Raw genomic sequence first — 22,421 nt, forward strand, 5'->3', positions numbered from 1 at the left:
ACTCAGTCTTTACAAAAAAATTTTAAAAATTAGCTGGGCATGATATATGACTCCCGCCTGTAGTCCTTGCTACTCAGGAGGCTGAGGCAGAAAGGATCACTTGAGCCGGGGAAGTTGAGGCAGCGAGCGTGATTGCTCCACTGCACTCTGGCCTCAACAACAGAGGGAGACCCTGTCTCAAATAAAAATAATCTCCCCGACAAACTCTCACTACTCAAGAGTGTAGTTCTGGGACCAGCAGCAAGCCCAGCACGTAGGAACTTGTTAAAAATACAAAGCCTTACTAACAAAACAGCCAGCAAACTAAGTTTTAGGTAGACAGAGGCAAACAGGAGCCTGGATACACGTGGCATGCACAGGCCGTGTGCAGGATGGAGTGAGTGCAGGTTAAAGCAGAGCTGGATTTAGTGATCTACACACACACACACACACACACACACACACACACACGGGATTCGAGCGCACCGAGTTGTCTCCACTTGGGCATAGGCGTGGAACTGAGTCCTCCCGTTTTGAGATGCAACGGTGCAGATACCCGGGAGCCCAGAACGCTTCCCGCGGCCCCTGGGACACCCTCGGGCGCCCCCGCGACCGCCGCCTGTGGCCAGGTCACAGCCTCCCAACTTGCCAGAGAACCCTCCTTCCCAAATCTCCCTTCGGTCCCCCGGCGTCCCTGGAAGCGCCGGAGGTGGAGGGTCCCCTCTCTCAGCCTCGTCCCTCCCCTGAGGCCCGACCGGCCGGCGCGGGCAATCAGTGCCCTGGCAAGTCCTTGAAGTCTATATTTAGTGCCCGCCACCCCTCCCCCGCACAGTTGGAAGGCGGGCGGTGGGGGGTGGGGGTGGGGAGAGCCCCGCCCCCGCCGGGCGTGTGTGTCGTGTGTGTTTGGGGCCCGCGCGGGTTGCGCGCCCTCCGCCTTCGCGCCTCCTGCCCCCGAGGCCCGACTGCTGCCCCTGCGCCCCTCGGCCCGCCGGGCGTCGCGGGCCAACATGGGCCAGGAAGAGGAGCTGCTGAGGATCGCCAAAAAGCTGGAGAAGATGGTGGCCAGGAAGAACACGGTGAGGCTGCAGAGTTTGGGCCACGGCCCCCGCTCCCGGGAGGCGCGGGCGAGCCCCGGATTCCGGGGTGGGGACGTACTGGCGGGGCGCGTACGGGACTCCAGGACCCGAGGGAGGAGCGGCTGGTGCAGGGCCCAAGGCCCCTTAGGGACCCTTGCTGAGTACCTCGAGGCGGGTGTGTGTGTGGCCCAGGACGCCAGGGGGATCTTGCGGGTCCCAGAGGCGCGACTTGTGCACGTCCCTTTGGACGTGTAGGGTTCACCCTGGGCAGCTAGTGCGGGGCCCAGGAAAGCGGCCGAAGAGAGCTGGACGTGGGAAAGGACTTTGGGAGTCCCAGGACTTGGCGTGTGCAAAGCCCGGGGAACAGCGGCGATGGCGGGGGCGGGGCTGGGGGCAAATCCTGGTGGCCCGAGAAGTGGCAGAGAAACTTGGACTGAGGAGGGTACTGAGCTGCATCCCTGCACCGCGGAGCGGGTCTGCGGGAGAGAAGTAAAAGGCTGTGGATCCTGCGACCCCACAGCTTGGGGCATCAGGAGCAGTTCTTTTGGCAACGTTCCCTTTCCTTGGCCTTGGGGTGCGGCCCGGACGGGCGGGGGCCGAACAGGTGCGGGGGCCCGCGGGGCGGGGGAAGGGGGCCGGGCTGGAGGCCTGTGCAGCGAGGGTGAGGGCAGAGGGAGGAGCGGGCTCGGTGGGAGGTTGGGAGGAGGGCTGACAGCCCTACCGGAGGGTCCTGGCCAGAGCGCAGATCCAACTGGAAGTTAATGTTTGATCTTCCCCGTGATCTTTGCCTGGAGTTGGCGGCCGACTGGTCGCCTGGCCAGAGCAAATTTGGCCTTGGGTCCTGGAGGGCCTGGGCTGGCCCTGGGAGGAAGAAAGGGAGCCTGGTGAGCATGACTATCCCACCTCCCCACCCTGTCCCAGGGTTCTCTTCCTCCCACCATGGGTAGCCATGTGCTGCAGCCACCTGCACTTCCAGGACCTAGGAGCCTGGGAAAGGAAGAGACCCTAAGAGAAGTTTTAGAGCCAGGAAGAGTAGCCAAGGCCCAGGGAAGGGTCGCTGGGACCATGGAGTGGCAGGGAGCCCTAGAGTGGACACTGGGCAGTCATGAGTTGGTGTCTATATAAAGGCCAGAGCCTCAGTTTCTCCATCTGTAAGAAAGAGATGAGATTATCTGCCTCTGGAGAAGGGATGTCACTAGATTCTTGTCTCTGCTGGCAGTGATGAGGATTGGAGAGATGAGACAGAGATGTAAACCCCTTAGTAGGACTCAGACCAGTGCTTGGTAAGAGCTGGCGAACAAGACCTGCTTCTACGCAGCCAGGTCCAACACAAAAAGGTACAACACAATCCTGCAGAGTGCTGGGAGCTTCTCACCCGACAATCCCAACCTCTATGCTTTCCCCATTCCAGACTCCTCCACAATACTCAGTACAACTGAACCTCAAGTCATGGGGGGCATTTTCTCAGCTGGGGTTGGCGGAGCCCAGCCAGAGATTCTGAGCCAAATTCCAGTTCGAATAGACAGGTTATCCCAGCCCAGCTCCTTACTGACCCCCAAGCTTGGGCCAGGAAAGAAATTCTGGGCCTCTGGGTAAGAGGGGTAGAGTGGGGATGCCTAGAGACCCGGGGACAGGCAGCCTGCTTGGGGTAGAGCTCTGGCTGAAGATGAAGGAACCTGCCATGGCCTCCCCCTCACTCCTTTTATGACCCTAGGCAAAAGCCACTCAACCTTCCCTCTCTGGGCCTCGAGTTTCCTCTTCTGTGAAGTGGGAAGAGGAAATGGTGTCTTTTGGAGATGGATTCCTGTGGAAGTGCCTAGAGCTGTCCCCAGAAAAGATGGAAGTCTGGCCGCAGGGTCCCTGCAGCGTGGAGCCAGTTTACAGCCACGTCTGCGCCTGGGCTCTTGGCAGCATCTGGGTGGGCACGGAGCTCTGGGCGTCTGGCCGAGAAAGGTGGGGCCTGCTCTGGGAGTGAAAGTGGACCCGCCCAGCGGTGGTTAGGCAGAGGAGGACATACTTCCTGTAATAAGACGGATCCTCCACGTTGCAGCTCAGGCCTGGGGTTTACTGCCAATTGCTGAAGTCTCAGCCACTTAGGGCTTTGTCACATCCTCTGAGCATGCACTAACAGAAGCAACTTCAAACATACAACAAAGTGCCTACGGTCACAGCTACACACACACACATAGCTATAATGTGCAGCTACAACACAGCAGTTAAACAAGCAACTGAACCTAACTGCATATGAGACACGGCTACTGACACCAACATGACAAGCATCCTGATCCATATGACCCACATTGACCATTAGAGTTACAGAATGATACACAAAGACAGCCACACACGTGCGCACGCAGCACAGCTACACCCAGACATGCAATGCTACAGACTTAGCAAACAGCCACATTTATACATTCAGATGTTATAACACAGGCATCATCCCACAAAGGCAAATAGACACAGCTGTGCCTGAAGCTGCATATTCACAGCTCCACACTTAGACCAGAGACATTGCTGGCTGCAGAACCCATATGTGTATTCAGAGAGATACACCCAGCAACATTTGCACAAGGCTTTGTGAACCCAGCTACAATCCAGGCTCATGGCTGTTCTCCTCCAATATGACCCAGTTATACAACCGTGACACACGAGGCATATACCCAGTGGGGAGGTGGAACTGGCATAACACTGATTGTTGCATTTTCAGGAATTTTGCAACCTGGTAGTTAAACACAGCAATTGTTTAAAAAAATTACATTAGCTGCTTACAATTAAATAAATTATATTAAAAACAAAGGTAATGAATCCTCCAAAATAATCACTTCCTGATTATTTTACTACGTTGTACTGTCATGTATGGTCAGAGGTAATTTACTTCTATTGTTATCTGTACGGTGGAAATGCTATAGAATGGCGTGGTACTGTACATCTCCTCCCAAAACTTCCTTCAGTTCAGTGACAGCGTGTTGGTAGCTTGAAATTGGCCATGGGATGAGTGTTTACACCACAAAAATTGGCAAACACTATAGGTCAGTTGTTTTTTTTTTCCCCCTTGAGAACTGGTTGTTAAACGTTGACCAGCACACCACTGCACTTACCCATGTTGATATTCCATGATTGTGTATGTGTAGACAGATCTATGCCTACGCTAACACAATTTGTATAGTGGTTAGAGCCCAAAAGGCCTGAGTTGGAATCCCTGCTTGGCTCCTTATAAAGCATGTGACCTTGAGAAAATTACTTAACCTCTCTGTTCCTTGGATTGCTCCTTGGTAAACATGGGATAATAATTCTGTAAAAATGGGAATAATACCCAGGACCCACCTGATAGGGTCATTGTGAAACTTAAATGAGATAATGCAGGTAAAATACTTAGAAGAGTACTCAGTACATAGCAAGTCTTTAATTAATGTTACACTTGGAGTTGTGCGCCCCCAAGTTCACATGCACACACATCTGCAGGTCACGCCTCTGAAAACATACCGCAAACCCAAGTTCTCAGGGAGGCTAAGGACTGACAGAGGGCAGCTCTTGGGACATGGTCCAGGTCCTGGCAGGGTGGGGATTGGCAGCTGGAACCATGAAGCATGGGCCAAGGATAGTAACATACAGGACACAGTCAGCTGGTGCTCCCCAGGGAACTGATCTCAGGACAGCAGGCAGGTATGGCTTCTAGGAAGGGGTTGGGGGAAAGGAGAAGGCTGAAATGGGTCAGAAGGTGTCCAGGGCCTGGCAGCTCACAGATTTTCAAACCTAAACCTTCTTTTTCTCCCTCCCGCCTTCTTTCTGCTTTAATCCTGCACAAGTTCATCCACTCAGGAAGCACTGGGCTCTCTGCTGAGCCCTAAGGTCTCAGAGATTAAAACGGTTCTCTTTACTTGAGAGAAGTCAAAGTATCTGTCCACACAAAGACTTGAAATGAATGCACCTAGAAGCTTTATTTTTAGCAGCCCCAAACTGGAACCTATCCATAAGTCCCATCAACCAGTGAATGAATTTAAAACATTGTGGTAGACTGAGCGTGGTGGCTCAAGCCTGTAATCCCAGTACTTGGGGAGGCCAAGGCAGGAGGATCACTTGAGACCAGAAGTTTGAGACCAGCTTGGGCGACATGGCAAAACCCCATCTCTACAAAACAATACAAAAAATTAGCCAGTTGGGGTGGTTCACACCTGTGGTCCCAGTTATTCGGGAGGCTGAGGTGGGAAGATCACCCGAGCCTGGAAAGTCAAAGCTGCAGTGATTGTGCCACTGCACTCCAGCCTGGGCAACAGGGTGAGATCTTGTCTAAAAAAAAAAAAAAATTTTTGGTACAATACATACAGTGGAAAACCACTCAGCAATAAAAGTGAACTACTGATCCACAAGACAACATAGATGAGTCTCAAAAATCATTATGCCGAAATAAGCCAGATAAAAAAGGGGTTTTGCCCTACATACTCTTTATATAAAATCCTTAAAGATACAAGGTCACCCATAGTAACAGAAGGCAGAATTGTGGTTGTTTAGGATTGGGGACGGGGAGGGATGGATTAGAAAGAGGACAGGAAGAAGCTTTTGGGGCTGGTGGCTGTGCTTTTATCTTGATTATGGTGAGGATTCCATGGGTGTACAGGTATGTTGAAACTCATCAAATTTTACGTTGTAAAATATGCAGTTATTGTATGTCAATTATACCTCAATAAAGCTGTTTTTTTGTTTTGTTTTGTTTTGTTTGAGTTGGAGTCTCGCTCTGTCACCCAGGCTGGAGTGCAGTGGCGCCGTCTTGGCTCACTGTAACCTCCATCTCCCGGGCTCAAGCGATTTTCCTGTCTAAGCCTCCTGAGTAACTGGGTCACTGGCATGCGCCACCACGCCTGGCTAATTTTTGTATTTTATTAGAGATGGGGCTTCACCATGTTGGCCAGGCTGGTCTTGAACTCCTGGCCTCAAGTGACCCACCCACCTCAGCCTGCCAAAGTGCTGGAATTATAGGTGTGAGCCACCGTGCAGGCCAAGCTGTTTTGTTTTGTTTTTTAAAAAGCCCCTAGTCCTCACCCTGCGAAGTTCACAGTGGGGAGGTAAGGGAAGGACGCTACAGGCACACGAGCAACAATAAGCCAGAAAGGAATTCATTTTGGAGGAAAGATGGGGAAAGGGGAGGGCATTCCTGGGAAGAGGCACAGCAGAACCAAAGGCTGGAGGTCAGGAGCCTGGCTCAGAGGGTTTGAACCCAGCAGGTGGCGGGGGATGAAGTTAGAGCATCGTCTAGGACAGAATGTTTCTTGTCTCTCTCCTTCCTTCTGCTCCTTGCCTGTCCTTCGGCCACGTGTCTGTATTCTCCTCCTCCATGTACCAAGACCACACAATAGTTAGAGAAGCCCGGGCAGGACCCGGGTCCCAGTCCTCACCTTGTGGTCTCCCACAGGAAGGGGCCCTGGACCTTCTGAAGAAGCTGCACAGCTGCCAGATGTCCATCCAGCTACTACAGGTGGGGTGGCGGCGGGAAGCCTTGGGGCAGTGCCTGGGAGGAGAGCTGGTGGGTGAGGGAAAGACGCCCAATGGGGGAAGGTGGAGTCTGGGAGGAATTTCTGAGGGGAGGCCGCGGGGGTGGGAATCTTGAGGTGCAGACCTCCCAGGGAGGGACTGAGGGGGACACAGGGGCATCTTGGCGGCAGAGAGGGTACCTTCTAGGTGTCAGGGACCTCTGGGCCTTGGAGCAAGACTGGTTTGCTTTTCTTGAATACTCCAATTCCCAAGGCCCTGGGCCTATGGGATCCAAGAGGCCAATGATCCAGGGAGAGGGAAAAGTCCCCCATTTAAAAATCCCTGTGTGGCCCTTAAAGTCCCCAAATTTACCAAAAGCTCCTGGCCATGAAAAATGAGCACACACAGATGCAAGGTCTCATAGCTGGAGCTGCTGTCTCAGTTGAAACTGGAACTCAAAGGCACTAGAGGGAGCTGGCCACGGTGGCTCTCGCCTGTAATCCCAGCACTTTGGGAGGCCAAGGCGGGCAGATCACCTGAGGTCAGGAGTTCAAGACCAGCCTGGCCAGCATGGTGAAACCCCGTTTCTACTAAAGATACAAAAATTAGCTGGGCATGGTGATGGACACCTGTAATCCCAGCTACTCGGGAGGCTGAGACACGAGAATCACTTGAACCTGGGAAGTGGAGGTTGCAGTGAACTGAGATTGCACCACTGCACTCCAGCCTGGGCAACACAGCGAGACTCCATCTAAAAAAAATAGACAATAGAGGGTTGGGAATAGGAGGGGTCCTGACAGTCAGCCAAGTGCCACCCCCAACCCTAGGTGCAGCCTTTCACCAAAGCCACAGGTATCCTCCATGTCAGGCTTAGCCCTGGGCCCTTGACCTCGTGCAGAGCAGGGCCTCAGTTATAGTAGTGGGGTTCTGATCTCAGCCAGGAGTTAGGGCTAGGACTCTGGGGATACAGGTTGGAAGGGGAGGTGGTGGTAGAGCTGGGGCAGGACCTGCCAATGAGGGCAGCCATTTCTGTGTATCCATTCCCCGATCATGCCTTAACCCTGTCACTTTGCAGACAACCAGGATTGGAGTTGCTGTTAATGGGGTCCGCAAGCACTGCTCAGACAAGGAGGTGGTGTCCTTGGCCAAAGTCCTCATCAAAAACTGGAAGCGGCTGCTAGGTGAGACAGGACAAGGTTGACTTGGGTCCTGTTTTTCTCCTAGCACTTGGGACAGGACTGGGCCTGACTTATAGCCAGCACTCAGTGTATGTCTGTTGAGTGACTTAATCAGTGACAGATGGCCTCTGGATCTGGGAGGTAGCTAGTGGGGGACTGCCAGTGTTTGTGTACATAAGTGCAAGATTCGTAGACTTGTGAGTTTTGTGTACATGGGACCCTTATGTGTTTGTGCTCTCACGCATTTGTCTATATAATACACATTGACATACATACATTTATCTGAATATGTGCAGAGGTGTGTTTGCCAATGTATTTATGTCCCCGTGTGAGAATGCATATTTGTACACACGGTTCTGTTGTACGTGCATTTGTGTGTAAATGTGTTTGTGTGTGTGTTGGGAGTGTGTGTGCAGCTGTCCTCGTCCCTGCCCTTTGCTCCCTGCCCACTAAAGTCATGCTGGATTCTGCTGAGACAGAGCTTAGCTGAGGGACAATGCCACCCTTTTGTTTTCAGACGCCCCTGGACCCCCAAAAGGAGAAAAAGGAGAGGAAAGAAAAAAAGCAAAAAAGAAGGAAAAAGGGCTTGACTGTTCAGACTGGAAGCCAGAAGCAGGTCTTTCTCCACCAAGGAAAAAACGAGAAGACCCCAAAACCAGGTATTCTTTTCTGGGATGGAGACAAGCTGACATTTTTCACATCCTCTGCCAGCAGTTCTGTATATATTATCTCATTTAAACCTCACATCCTGGGGAGGAAAATATTGGTATTATCTCATGCAGTGCCCCCTCTGGGGGTCTTCTTTGGCTCAACCAGACGTTAGACTCACAAGACCCAAATAGGCCATAAGTAGTACTGGCTTTGCCTAGAAGGATGCAGGGACAGGAAGGAGTGCGTCTGCAGGAGGGCCTCCAGCATTCCTCTACAGAGAGTTCCCATAGGAGACCACACAGCAGTCTAGAGCTCTTCTCTGGCCCACCCAGGCAACAGACTGGGTGCAGGGAAACAAGACCACAGTGGGTGTGTACCTCACATCCAAATCTTGTAATAGTCCCAAAGACAAAGTTTCCAAGACGCTAGCAAAGGCAATAGCCACTTATAAGATTCACTGCACCTGGTGTGGTGGCTCACACCTGTAATCCCAGCACTTTGGGAGGCTGAGGCAGGAGGATCACTTGAGCCCATGAGTTTGAGACAAGCCTGGGCAACATGGCAAAACTCTGCCTCTACAAAAAATACAAAAATTAGCCAGGTGTAGTGGTGCACACCTGTAATCCTAGCTGCTCTGGAGGCTGAGGTGGGAGAATCACTTGTGCCCGGGAGATGGAGATTGCAGTGAGTTGAGATTGCGCCACTGCACTCCAGCCTGAGCAACAGAGCAAGACCCTATCTCAAAAACAAACAAAAACCAAGACATATATTATAAATTAAAAGGATCTCTACTTTCTGTATTATACAATAAAAATTTTAAATCTGAATTGTTAGGGTTTTTTGCAATGATCCTGTACTGCTTTTGAAACAAAATAATAATAATAATGCGTTTAAAAACTAAACAAATAAGAATGATAAAAATCTGTTGTAGAAAATAATGGAAGGCCGGGCACGGTATCTCACCCCTGTAATCCCAGCACTTTGGGAGGCCAAGGTGGGTGGATCACCTGAGATCGGGAGTTCGAGACCAGCCTGACCAACATGAAGAAACCCCGTCTCTACTAAAAATACAAAATTAACTGGGCGTGGTGACAGATGCCTGTAATCGCAGCTACTCAGGAGGCTGAGGCAGGAGAATCACTTGAATCTGGAAGTTAGAGGTTGCAGTGAGCCGAGATTGCGCCATTGCACTCCAGCCTGGGCAACAAGAGTGAAACTCCATCAAAAAAACAAAAAAAAAAAAGGAAAATTTAGAAAAGTAGAAACAAAAATCACCCACATTCCCACCACCCAAAGACAATACCACTCTTGATGTGTTGGTGTGTGGCTTTTCTCTCTGTTCTCTCTTTGACTTGTTTTCTATAGTCATCCCCAATTTTAATAGCCTGCTTTTTAAAAGGTAATGCCTGTGAGATGGTTTTGGCACATTTTCTATGTTCCGTTCCTTTCCTTTGCTTATTTTGCAAGTGTATCCTACTTGGAAAAACCCTAACTGGCATCTAACTTTTCACACGAGTGTGTTTTCTTTACCCAAAGGGGTTAGAAGTGTGGCAGGGGGGAGCCCCTGACCATCTCCACAGTGCCTAGCACAGAGTGAACATTTACTGAATATTGCCAGCCCATTTGTAGCAGCATGGTCGCCCACCCTGTGGATTACCTCCCGTTCATGCCCTGGCTGGTCTGGCCATGTCTGGAGCACCTGTGTGGTTATGAGAACCGTGGCAAATAAAGGACCAGGAGCAGGAGAGCTCTTGTGAGATGAAGTTGAAGGACTAGAGGCTGAACTACTGGGGAGGGACCAAATGGGATTTGGGACTAATCTGTCATGTGGGGAGTGTAGGCATTGAGGTAAAGGTGGCAGCCTGAGCATATGCAGTTTTTGTTTTTGTTTGCTCCATCCCCAAGCCCCACTAAATGAACGGTAAAGAGGCTAGGCGCCATGGCTCATGCCTGTAATCCTGGCACTTTGGGAGGCCGAGGTGGATGGATCACCTGAGATGAGGAGTTTGAGGCCAGCCTGGCCAAGATGGTGAAACCCCATCCCTACTAAAAATACAAAAATTAACCAGGGGTGGTGGTGCACGCCTATAGTCCCAGCCACTCGGGAGGCTGAGGCAGGAGAATCGCTTGAACCCGGGAGCAGAGGTTGCAGTGAGCTGAGCTCCCGCCACCGCACTTAAGCCTGAGCAACAGAGCGAGACTCCATTAAAAAAAAAAGAAAAAAACAAAACAAAACAAAACAGTAAAGGAATTTCTTTTAAAGGCCTGTATGAGGACAACAGGTGTAGGAGAGGTAACAAAGGAAAAGCAGAAAGCCAAGTTCTGGGCTGAACTTGGTCACTTATGGCCTTCATCTCTGAGACTCAGTATTATGGCCTGAAACACAGACATCATTTTCTCAGTTCTTTTTTTTTTTTTTTTTTTTTTTTTTTTTTGAGGGGAGTCTCGCTCTTTCGCCCAGGCTGGAGTGCAGTGGCGCGATCTCGGCTCACTGCAAGCTCCGCCTCCCGGGTTTACGCCATTCTCCTGCCTCAGCCTCCCGAGTAGCTGGGACGACAGGCGCCCGCCATCTCGCCCGGCTAGTTTTTTGTATTTTTTAGTAGAGACAGGGGTTTCACCGTGTAGACCAGGATGGTCTCGATCTCCTGACCTCGTGATCCGCCCGTCTCGGCCTCCCAAAGTGCTGGGATTACAGGCTTGAGCCACCGCGCCCGGCCTCATTTTCTCAGTTCTTTCTTCTTAAAAATAAAATGTTTTATTTGTAATAGTCTTTAATTATATTTTAGTTGTTTTTGTTTAGCTATTTTGTGTTTTTTATAATACAGATAATTACTTGCTCATTGTAGAAAATTTTAAAAATACAAATAAATAAGAAAATAGGCCAGGCGCAGTGGCTTATGCTTGTAATCCCAGCACTTTGAGAGGCTGAGGCAGGTGGATCATGAGATCAGGAGTTCAAGACCAGCCTGGCCAACACAGTGAAACCCTGTCTCTACTAAAAATACAAAAATTAGCTGGGCCTGGTGGTGGGTGACCGTAATCCCAGCTACTCAGGAGGCTGAGGCAGGAAATTACTTGAACCTGGGAGGCAGAGGTGGCTGTGAGCCGAGATCGCGCCACTGCACTCCAGCCTGGGCGACAAGACTACACTCCGTCTGAAAAACAAAACAAAAAAAGAGATAAGGGCCAGGGTCTCTACCAAAACTACAAAAATTAGCTGGGCATGGTGGTGCGTGCCTGTAATTCCAGCTACTCGGGAGGCTGAGGCAGGATAATTGCTTGAACCGGGACCCGGGAGGCAGAGGTTTCAGTGAGCTGAGATTGCACCACTGCACTCCAGCCTGGGTTACAGAATGAGACTCTGTCTGAAGATATAAAATAAAATAAAGTAAAATAAAATAAACGAAATTATCATTTATTATCTAGAAACAAGCACTCACATGTAATTGTGTGTATATACATCCTGCTAGACTATTTCTATGCATTACTACCTGTAAATAGGTGTAAAATACCTATTTGTTTTAATAAAATTGAATTACACTCGTATACTATTTTGTAAACTTTTCACGTACATACATGTATTCATTTCACTAGCAAGGTGTGTTTAATGTAAAAAGTTTAGAAAATCAAACACAAGAAGAAAATAACAGAAATGACCATTGTTAACATTTTGATGTATATCTTTATAGTTTTTTAAGAACATATAGGCCAGGCCAGGCTCAGTGGTCACACCCTTGATCCCAGCACTTTGGGAGGCCAAGGCGGGCAGATCACTTAATGTCAGGAGTTTGAGACCAGCCTGGCCAATATGGTGAAACCCTGTCTCTACTGAAAATACAAATATTAGCTGGGCATGGTAGCGGGTGCCTGTAATCCCAGCTACCCGGAAGGCTGAGGCAGGAGGATCGCTTGAATTTGGGAGGCTGAGGTTGCAGTGAGCCAAGATCACCCCACTGCACTCCAGCCTGGACAACAGAGCGAGATTCTGTCTTAAAAAAAAAAAAAAAGAAGAACATACATATGGGCCAAGCAAGGTGGCTCACGCTTGTAATCCCAGCACTTAGGGAGGTGGAGGCAGGTAGATCACTTGAGCTCAGGAGTTAGAGACCAACGGCGAAACCCCATCTCTATTAAAAGTAAGAAAAATTAGCTGGACATGGTGGCATGCACCTGTGTTCCCAGCTACTTGGGAGGCTAAGGTGGGAGGATCACTTGAGCCTGGGAGGCGGATGTTACGGTGAGCAGAGATCACACCACTACATTCTGGCCTGGGTGAGAAGTGAGACTCCGTCTGAAAAAAAAAAAAAAAAATTCATATGTACATTGATATTTATATTTTGCTAATAAAATTTGAAGTGCGCTATACATTTTCAGGGACACTAAATTGTTATGCCCAGTCACTTTTCACAGCCATGGAGCTCTGAAATGAAGTTGTCGCTGTGGCTGAGCAGAAAATGGAGAGGTTTCTCCTCGTTCTGCTGGGAGAAGCCAGTTGTCAGGGGTCCTATTTCAGCTCAGTTAATTAATTTCCTTTCTTTTTAGTTTTCTTAATGATAATTCATTATACAAACACTGTAACCACATTAGTGAAACTTAGAATAAGCATGGGAAATATTTGTGCACATCAGACAAATTAAACAGCTTTTATTTTTCTTCCTCTCCTCTCCCAGGCCTGGTCTAACTGCATACATAATTTTTCTATTCCTTTAGGCAGAGTGTATTTTATTTTATTTTATTTTATTTTTGAGGCGGAATTTCACTCTTTTTGCTCAGGCTGGAGTGCACTGGTGCAACCTTGGCTCACTGCAACCTCTGCCTCCTGGGTTCAAGCGATTCTCCTGCCTCAGCCTCCTGAGTAGCTGGGATTACAGGTACTTGCCACCACGCCCAGCTAATTTTTTTTTTTTTTTTTTTTTTGAGGTGGAGTTTCACTCTTGTTGCCCAGGCTGGAGTGCAATGGCGCGATCTCAGCTCACTGCAACCTCCGCCTCCCAGGTTCAAGTGATTCTTCTACAGGCATGAACCACTGCGCCCAGCCTCTTTACTGCCTCCTGAGTAACTGGGATTACAGGCATGTGCCACCACGCCTGGCTAATTTTTGTATTTTTTTTAGTAGAGACAGAGTTTCTCCATGTTGCTCGTGCTGGTCTCGAACTCCCGACATCAGGTGATCTGCCCGCCTCAGCTTCCCAAAATGCTGGAATTATAGGCATGAGCCACCGCACCCAGCCTTTTTGTATTTTTAGTAGAGACAGGGTTTCACCATGTTTGACCAGGCTGGTCTTGAACTCCTGACCCCAGGTAATCCACCCACCTCAGCCTCCCAAAGTGCTGGGATTACAGATGTGAGCCACCATGCCCGGCCAATTTATTTTTTTCAGACAGAGTCTTTCTCTGTCACCCAGGCTGGAGTGCAGTGGTGCGATCTTGGCTCACTGCAAGCTCTGCCTCCCAGATTCACGCCATTCTCCTGTCTCAGCCTCCCGAGTAGCTGGGACTACAGGTGCTCACCACCACGCCTGGCTAATTTTTTGTATTTTTAGTAGAGGCGGGGTTTCACCATGTTGGCCAGGATGGTCTCGATCTCCTGACCTCGTGATCCACCCGCCTCGGCCTCCCAAAGTTCTGGGATTACAGGCGTGAGCCACTGTGCCTGACTTTTTTTTTTTTTGAGACAGCGTCTCACTGTGTTGCCCAGGCTGGAGTGCAGTAGCATGGTCACAGTTCACTGCAGCCTGCAACACCTAGGCTCAAGTGATCCTCTAACCTCAGCCTCCTGAGTAGCTGGGAGTGTGGGTGCAAATTACTTTTTTAAATATAAAGCAGTATTTGAATTTTTGTCCTTAGGAACTATAAAGATTATACATGATTTGGAAATGAGACTGTAGCAAACAATGGCCAAAGAAGAGTCACCCATTCTATGCCTTCTCCTTTCTCTGGTCACTCAGAAATATGCTACTATCAGCTATTGTTGTGGGAAACTGAAGACCAGAGAGACCAATAGGAGAACAGGAGGACTGTTTATTTAAGGTATGCACCGGCCCAGTGGATTCATATCTAAAAAACTGAGCATTTTAACAAAGACAGAGCAGGGTTTTTATAAGCAGTCGTACAGAAGCAAAGCAAAAGCAGTTAATTATATGATAGGTCACATAATCTACAGCATAGCATAACTTGTGGCCTTGCATAGCTGGTGGCCTTGTAGCTGTATTGAAAGAAAAAAAAGAACTGGCTAAATGCAGACATTTGTAAAACATAGTCATGCTTAAGAAGCCAGGGAAAGGAGTAATAGTAAAGGAATGTGTCTTTCTTTTTTTCCTTCAACCTTGCTCTGGAGAGGAGGGGGGTCTGGAGCCCATTCCTTTGGCCTTGGCTTCTCAAACAGCGTTATCTTATAACTGTCCTTGAAGTGAGCTTGCTAGGCAGAGGAAAATGTGTTCTTTTCTTTTAACCCTTGCCTTGCCTGTTACTTTTCTTGGAGTGAATGAATGCATATTTATTTTTTTTTATTTTTTATTTTTTTTTATTTTTTATTTTTTGAGACGGAGTCTCGCTCTGTCGCCCAGGCTGGAGTGCAGTGGCCCGATCTCGGCTCACTGCAAGCTCCGCCTCCCGGGTTCACGCCATTCTCCTGCCTCAGCCTCCCGAGTAGCTGGGACTACAGGCGCCCGCCATCTCGCCCGGCTAGTTTTTTGTATTTTTAGTAGAGACGGGGTTTCACCGTGTAGACCAGGATGGTCTCGATCTCCTGACCTCGTGATCCGCCCGTCTCGGCCTCCCAAAGTGCTGGGATTACAGGCTTGAGCCACCGCGCCCGGCGCGTATTTATTTTTAAATGTCTGCCTCACTATGATTGTTGTTGCTTGTCACCTCCCATTATTTTTATCCATGTATTCACCATAGTCCACTTTTTCTTCTGCATAAATTCGAGACCCCTGGCTGGGTGCAGTGGCTCATGCCTGTAATCCCAGCACTTTGGGAGGCCAAGATGGGCGGATCCCTTGGGGTCAGAAGTTTGAGACCAGCCTGGCCAACATGGCAAAACCCCATCTCTACTAAAAATACAAAAATTAGCTGAAAATGGTGGCACACACCTGTAATCCCAGCTACTTGGGAGGCTGAGGCATGGGAATCCCTTGAACCCAAGGGATGGTGGTTGCAGTGAGCTGAGATGGTACCATTCTATTCCAGCCTGAGTGACAGATTGAGACTCCATCTCAAAATAAATAAATAAAAATAAAAATAAATTCCAGACTCCTTTTTCACTGATGTGCCACATCTCCAAGGCCTGGCTAGAATGCTGATATTCTGTGCCATGTCATCTTGACAGACATCACCCATTTGACACACTTCCCTGTCCCCTGATCACCACATCTCATTTGCTCCTAGAGAAAATATTGTGCTGGAGTATTTCCTTCCATCTGTCTCATGATAGGGTCCTAACCCACTTGCCCGAGTAACTGCACACAATTCAGGGACATTTCGAGAAGCAAACTGCTAGCTGTTTTGGACTCATGCCTTACAAACTGATGAAGTACCTGTAATACAGGTCTTCGAAACATGGTTTCTATTTTCTTTCTTTTTTTATTGTTTATTTTTGAAACAGAGTCTCTTTCTGTCGCCTAGGCTGGCATGGTCTCAGCTCACTGGAACCACCATCTCCCAGGTTCAAGTGATTCTTCTGCCTCAGCCTCCGAGTAGCTGGGATTACAGAGCACGCCACCATGCCCGGCTAATTTTTGAATTTTTAGCAGAGATGGGGGTTTCAGCATATTGACCAGGCGGTTTCGAACTCCTGACTCAAGTGACCTTCCTCCTTTGGCCTCCCAAAGTGCTGGGATTACAGGTGTGAGCCACTGCGCCCAGCTGGTTTCTATTTTCTTACAGTCTAATCTTTTTTTTTTTTTTTTTTTGAGACAGAGTCCTGCTTTGTCGCCCGGGCTGGAGTGCAGTGGCCGTATCTCAGCTCACTGCAAGCTCTGCCTCCCGAGTTTACGCCATTCTCCTGCCTCAGCCTCCCGAGTAGCTGGGACTACAGGCGCCCGCCATCTCGCCCGGCTAGTTTTTTGTATTTTTAGTAGACACGGGGTTTCACCGTGTAGACCAGGATGGTCTCAATCTCCTGACCTCGTGATCCACCCGTCTCGGCCTCCCAAAGTGCTGGGATTACAGGCTTGAGCCACCGCGCCCGGCCATACAGTCTAATCTTTAGACTTTTCCTGATGCTCTAGCCCAGACCTGTATCAACTAATATGTCACCTTTTTATTTATCTTGCTATCGTATTCTAAGCATTTTTTCATGTTCCTGAATAGTTTTCATAAAAGTCATTTGCAATAACTACAGAGCATTTCTGATTTGTTCTAAAAAGAAAAGCAACGAGGAAGAGTCAGAAAGTGGTTCTCCAGGGTGGAGTCTCGTGCCTTCTCTCCCCTCTCCCACTGTAGGAATTCCAGCTTATGGTTCCTGCTTGCATTGTCTATCCACAAGGGGCACTAAGGAGAAACCCCACAGAAGAACTCCCAGGGCCTGTTGTGGGAGTGCAGGGGCATGTGAATGAGGACCTCTCTTCCCCTCTCCCATGTGTCTGGTGAAGGGCTGCTCCTGTTAGTGACCAGCACTTCCAGCCAGCCTAGCTGAGGGAGAGAACTCCCTCAAACAGAGGCCCTAGGGAGCTTGCAGGAGGCAGCTCTTGGGTCCAGAGGCCACTGAGAGAGTGACCACCCAAGGGGAAGTGGGCTGAGCACAGATAGTGTTCACCACAGTGACCAAAACCTGCCAAATGCTGCTCTTGTGGAATTTACATGGGGTGTCGGACAATAAATATAATTAAATATAAATAAGTAAATTGGCCGGGCGTGGTGGCTCACGCCTGTAATCCCAGCACTTTGGGAGGCCGAGGTGGGCAGATCACCTGATGTCAGGAGTTTGAGACCAGCCTGGCCAACATGGTGAAACCCCCTGTCTACTAAGAATATAAAAATTAGCTAGGCGTGGTGTCACGTGCCTGTCATCCCAGCTACCCGGGAGGCTGAGGCAGGAGAATCACTTGAACCCAGGAGGCAGAGGTCTCAGTGAGCCGCTGAGGTAGCACCACTGCACTCCAGCCTGGGCAACAGAGTGAGACTCTATCTCAAAGAAAAAAGAGTCAATTATACTAGTCAAATATGCTAGAAGGTGACATGTGCTGTGGAATTAAAAGGAGGGCAGGGTAAGTGAGATGGGGAGTGGGGTTTGCAATTAACAAACAGATTAATTTTTTAAAACCAGTATAAGGAAGAACTACATTATATATCATAAAAAGAATGTAGCTGCATGCGTTTTGGAAAAATTGGGGGAAAAATTCACTTTTTTTTTTTATTTTTTAGTTTTTGAGACGGAGTCTTGCTCTGTCACCCAGGCTGGAGTGCAGTGGCGCGATCTCGGATCACTGCAAGCTCCGCCTCCTGGGTTTATGCCATTCTCCTGCCTCAGCCTCCCGAGTAGCTGGGACTACAGGCGCCCACCACCTCACCCGGCTAGTTTTTTGTGTTTTTAGTAGAGATGGGGTTTCACCGTGTTAGGCAGGATGGTCTCGATCTCCTGACCTCGTGATCTGCCCGCCTCGGCCTCCCAAAGTGCTGGGATTACAGGCTTGAGCCACCGCGCCTGGTTGAAAAATTCACCTTTAAACCCATCACCCTAGCTGTAAACAGCATTTGAGTATATTTTCTTTAGATCTGCTTTTTCTCCTGTGCATTGGTTTTCTTGCGTGACTTTAGTCACAGTCCGCATCTAATTTTGTCTCTTGCTTTTTTGATTGCTATTTTAACCCAGCTCTTCTATCCCCAAGGCCCATGTGTTTCTCCTCTCCTCCTCCTAAAGTGCCTGCCAGGGAGGCTGAAGCTGATCTCTCTGTTTCTCTGGTTCCAGATGAGTACAGATAACTCCAGAAATCCAGTCTCTGTGGACTCCAGTTAGCTAAGGCCTGCCTGACAGCCAGGAGGACAGGGGCCTGCTGAGAATAGTTGTTAATAATGAGCAACACAACACATGTCACATACGCGTGACATGTGTTAGGCCCTTGGCAGATATCGACTTCCTTCCCTTGTATTGGTTCATTTGATGGAGGGTAGGTGAAGGTCATGACCAGCCGGCACCGCCTGGAGCTCCCTCTCCCCGGTGGCTGTGGTCCGGGTGGGCTTCCTTAGCCTCAATCCAGCTGGCCTTTTCCCAGGATGCTTTCTCCCCCACCTTCCTGTCAGCACCGATGCTAGCCTACAAAGCAGTCTCATCGCCAATTTCTCTTCTTTCAGGAGGGACTCTGTGGACTCCAAGTCTTCTGCCACCTCCTCTCCAAAAAGGCCATCAGTGGAAAGGTAAAGGAAGCCACAGCCTTCTCCATCCCAATGTCCTATTCAGCCTGTGTCCCCTTCTCTGTTTTTATGGAGGAAGCCTAAGGCAGAGGAAAGGAGGAAAGGAGGGAAGGAAGAAACCTCCTACGTTATGTTGCCCCCATATTCTAAGACCCACAAAGTCTTCCCACATTTCAGCCCTGGGGGACCCTCTGGATGTGCCTTTCATTTCTCTGTGGTCAGTTGCTCAATTCATCATGTATTCATTCACGTATTTATTCATCCATCCATTTAGCAAGTGGGCCCCCGAATCAGGTGTGTGGCTCCTTCCCTGGGGCGGCTGACTGGTTGCTGTTGCCCCATCACTGTCAGGGGACCAGTCTCAAGGTCTGATTGAACCCAGTGAGGACAGAGGTCTTGAAAGCCGATACCTAGGCTGGGCACAGTGGCTCATGCCTGTAATCCCAGCACTTTGGGAGGCCGAGGCAGGCAGATCACTTGAGGTCAGAATTCGAGACCAGCCTGGCCAACATGGCAAAACCCCGCCTCTACTAAAAATACAAAAATTCGCCAGGTATGATGGTAGGCACCTGTAATCCCAGCTACTCGGGAGGCTGAGGCAGGAGAATCGCTTGAACCCAGGAGGCAGATGTTGCAGTGAGTCGAGGTCACGCCACTGCACTCTAGCCTGGGTAACAGAGTGAGACTCTATCTCAAAAACAAAAACAAAACAATGGCCAGGCATAGTGGCTCACACCTGTAATCCCAGCACTTTGGGAGGCCGAGGTGGGCGGATCACGAGGTCAGGAGATTGAGACCATCCTGGCTAACATGGTGAAACCCTGTCTCTACTAAAAAAAAATACAAAAAAATTAGCTGGGCATGGTGGTGGGCACCTGTAATCCCAGCTACTTGGGAGGCTGATGCAGGAGAATGGCGTGAACCTGGGAGGTGGAGCTTGCAGTGAGCTGAGATCGCGCCACTGCTCTCCAGCCTGGGCTGCAGAGCAAAACTTGGAGAGAAACTCTGTCAAAAAAAAAAAAAAAAAAAAGCCTCTACCTGGAGTGGGCTCTCTCTGGATTTGGGCTGAACTGGTTAGGATGTCTACCCAAAAAATCATCCAGTCGTTTAGTCATCAAATATTTATTGAGGGCTTACTATGTGGTGAGAACTATTCTAGGTGCCAAGGATACAGAAATTCACAAAAGAGACAAAAAGCCCTGCAGTGATGGGGGGCCTTTAGTCTAAATAGGGGGCGACAGGTAAAGTTTAGAAGGTGACAAGTCCTATGGAAAACAAAAGCGGAGAGGGAAGAGGATTGGGGAAGGATATTCATGGAGCTGTCAGAAAAGGCCTCCAGGAAGTGACCATTAGGCAACAGCTTGAAAGAGGAATTTAGCCAAGCAGATATTGTGGTCATTCCAAGCCAAGCACCCTGAGGTTGGGGTGTCCCTGGCAGAATCAAGGAGCAGTGAGGTGGCCAAGGGCTGGAGTAGTTTAAGCAAGGGGGAGAGTTGGGGGAATGAGTAAAGCTGGAGCAATTGGAGGATACCGAGGGCGGGAATGATGTCACCAAACTTATCAGGATGGCTCTGGCTGCTGTGCCAGGAATGAAGGAGCAGCAACACCAGCCGGGAGGCTGTTGTGGTAATTCAGGCAAGAGATCACAGTGGCTTGGATCAGGGAGGTAATGGTGGAAGTGGGGTGAAGGGGTGGTTTCAGGATATATCTTGACAGGAAAGCTGACAGAACTTCCTGACAGATTGAATGTGGGGAATGAGAGAAACAGAGGAGTCGGGGATGAGTCCAAGATTTTTCACTTGAGCATCTGCAAGGATGGAGTTGCCATGAATTGGCATGGGGAAGACTGTGCTTATGCAAATCAGGCTTGGGGTGGAAAATTCAGAGTTCAGGTCTCGATGTGTTGGATTCGAGGCGTGTGTTAGTCATTCAGTTGGAGAAGTCGAATATGCAGTTGGATTATATGAGGCTACAATTCAGGAAGAAAGTCTCAGCTGGAAATATAAATTGCAGAGTCAAGGCCAGGTGCGGTGACTCATGCCTGTAATCCCAGCACTTCAGGAAGCCGAGGTGGGCAGATCGCTTAAAACCGGGAGTTCAAGACCAGCCTGGACAACATGGAGAAACCCCGTCTCTACATAAAAATACAACAGTCAGTGGGCATGGTGGCAGGTGCCTGTAATCCCAGCTACTCAGGAGGCTGAGACAAGAAAATCACTTAAACCTGGGAGGCGGAGGTTGCAGTGAGCTGAGATCGCGCCACTGCACTCAGCCTGGGGGACGGAACGAGACTCCATCTCAAAACAAAACAAAACAAAAATTGTAGTCATTAGTGTGTAACTGACATCTGAAGAACCTGGATGAGAGCACCAAGGAGAGATTGTGGATAAAGGAATGGGTGTGAAGTGTGGTCCAAGAGAGTGGTCAGAGGTCAGAGCAGGAGAAACAGGGCCAAGGAGAACAGGCCAGGCCAGGAAGTGGCCAAGCAGCAGATCAAGGAGAACGATTAGGGTCCATGGGGCCATATTGGGTTTTGGGGCACCCTGGTGGGAAGTTGCAGAATTATTTTAAGCCTAATGTATCAGTAAGATTGCCATTGGAAAGAAAAGTAGAGACACAAAAATTAGGTTGTTTAAGGTTTTATGAAGATTAAACAGGCCTAGGCTGTATTGCACACCTCCATCCAGCATGGCAGCCGCTCCAGCTGATGAGTGGAAGCTATCTGGAGTGCTGATTGGAGAGGGAATCTGAGGCTGTAGAAAAAGTTCTGCAGTCAATTAGCAATGTCTGATGTGGGTCAGGCCTAGAAATGGTGGCTCCAGTGTCATCCAGGTTCTAGACCAGTGGATCTCAGCAGGGGTCATTTAGAAATCTGTGGAGGCATTTTTGGTTGTCACTATGACTTGGGCCAAAGTAGGGGTAGGGCGAGAAGGAGGGGGATACTCCTGACATTTCGTGGCAGGAACCAGAGATGCCAAGTGTGAAGGCTTTCCTGGATAATGAAGGGTCATCTTATTGCCAGATGAAACACTGGCCACTTGTGACATTCTGGATTTGATACTGTAATAAAAACACTCGGGCGGGGTGTGGTGGCTCATGCCTGTAATCCCAGAACTTTGGGAGGCCAAGGCGGGTGGATCACGAGATCAGGAGATTGAGACCATTCCTGGCTAACACGGTGAAACCCCGTCTCTACTAAAAATATAAAAAATTAGCCGGGCATAGTGGCGAGCTCCTGTAGTCCCAGCTACTCGGAAGGCTGAGGCAGGAGAGTGGCGTGAACCTGGGAGGCGGAGCTTACAGTGAGCTGAGATCACGCCACGGCACTCCAGCCTGGGCTACAGAGCAAGACTCCGTCTCAAAAAATAAAAAAATAAAAAAATAAAAATAAAAACACTCGACATTCATGTAAGGATTTGAGCCTCCAGACTCCTCCTGACTTTGCCTTTATGGTCTGGAAATCTCCTACCTCCCTCCCATAATGCATTCTTTCTCTAAAGGTCAGTCAGACAGAATCTGTTTGTCCTTCCAGAAGCTGTGCCATTTCCTGCTGGTTCAGTATTGAGGATAGGAAACCAAAAGGGACACAAGCAAGTCTCATTATCATTGTTTTTTTGAGATGGAGTCTCACTCTGTCACCAGGTTGGAGTGCAGTGGAGTGGATGAATGAATAAATGAATGAATACATGATGAATTGAGGAACTGACCACAGAGAGAT

The 22,421-nt window shown here is 49.2% G+C and overlaps 1 protein-coding gene across 4 annotated transcripts in view; it reads left to right on the top strand.

Moving 5' to 3' along the window:
- Nucleotides 1-846: 846 nt before the first annotated feature.
- TCEA3 (transcription elongation factor A3) overlaps nucleotides 847-22,421 on the top strand; it is a 46,282-nt gene continuing 24,707 nt past the window's right edge. For 3 of the 4 annotated variants that reach the window (XM_023219855.1, XM_023219856.1, XM_023219854.1), the window contains exons 1-5: nucleotides 847-1,055; nucleotides 6,463-6,525; nucleotides 7,597-7,702; nucleotides 8,217-8,358; nucleotides 18,644-18,706. In XM_023219855.1, the coding sequence (XP_023075623.1) occupies nucleotides 987-1,055; nucleotides 6,463-6,525; nucleotides 7,597-7,702; nucleotides 8,217-8,358; nucleotides 18,644-18,706 (443 nt within the window). In that variant the 5' untranslated portion in view covers nucleotides 847-986. The remainder of the gene's footprint in view (nucleotides 1,056-6,462; nucleotides 6,526-7,596; nucleotides 7,703-8,216; nucleotides 8,359-18,643; nucleotides 18,707-22,421) is intronic. The other variant, XM_023219857.1, reaches the window with a different exon arrangement.

Source organism: Piliocolobus tephrosceles, chromosome 1, assembly GCF_002776525.5.
Source record: "Piliocolobus tephrosceles isolate RC106 chromosome 1, ASM277652v3, whole genome shotgun sequence".
NCBI classification, from domain to species: domain Eukaryota; kingdom Metazoa; phylum Chordata; class Mammalia; order Primates; family Cercopithecidae; genus Piliocolobus; species Piliocolobus tephrosceles.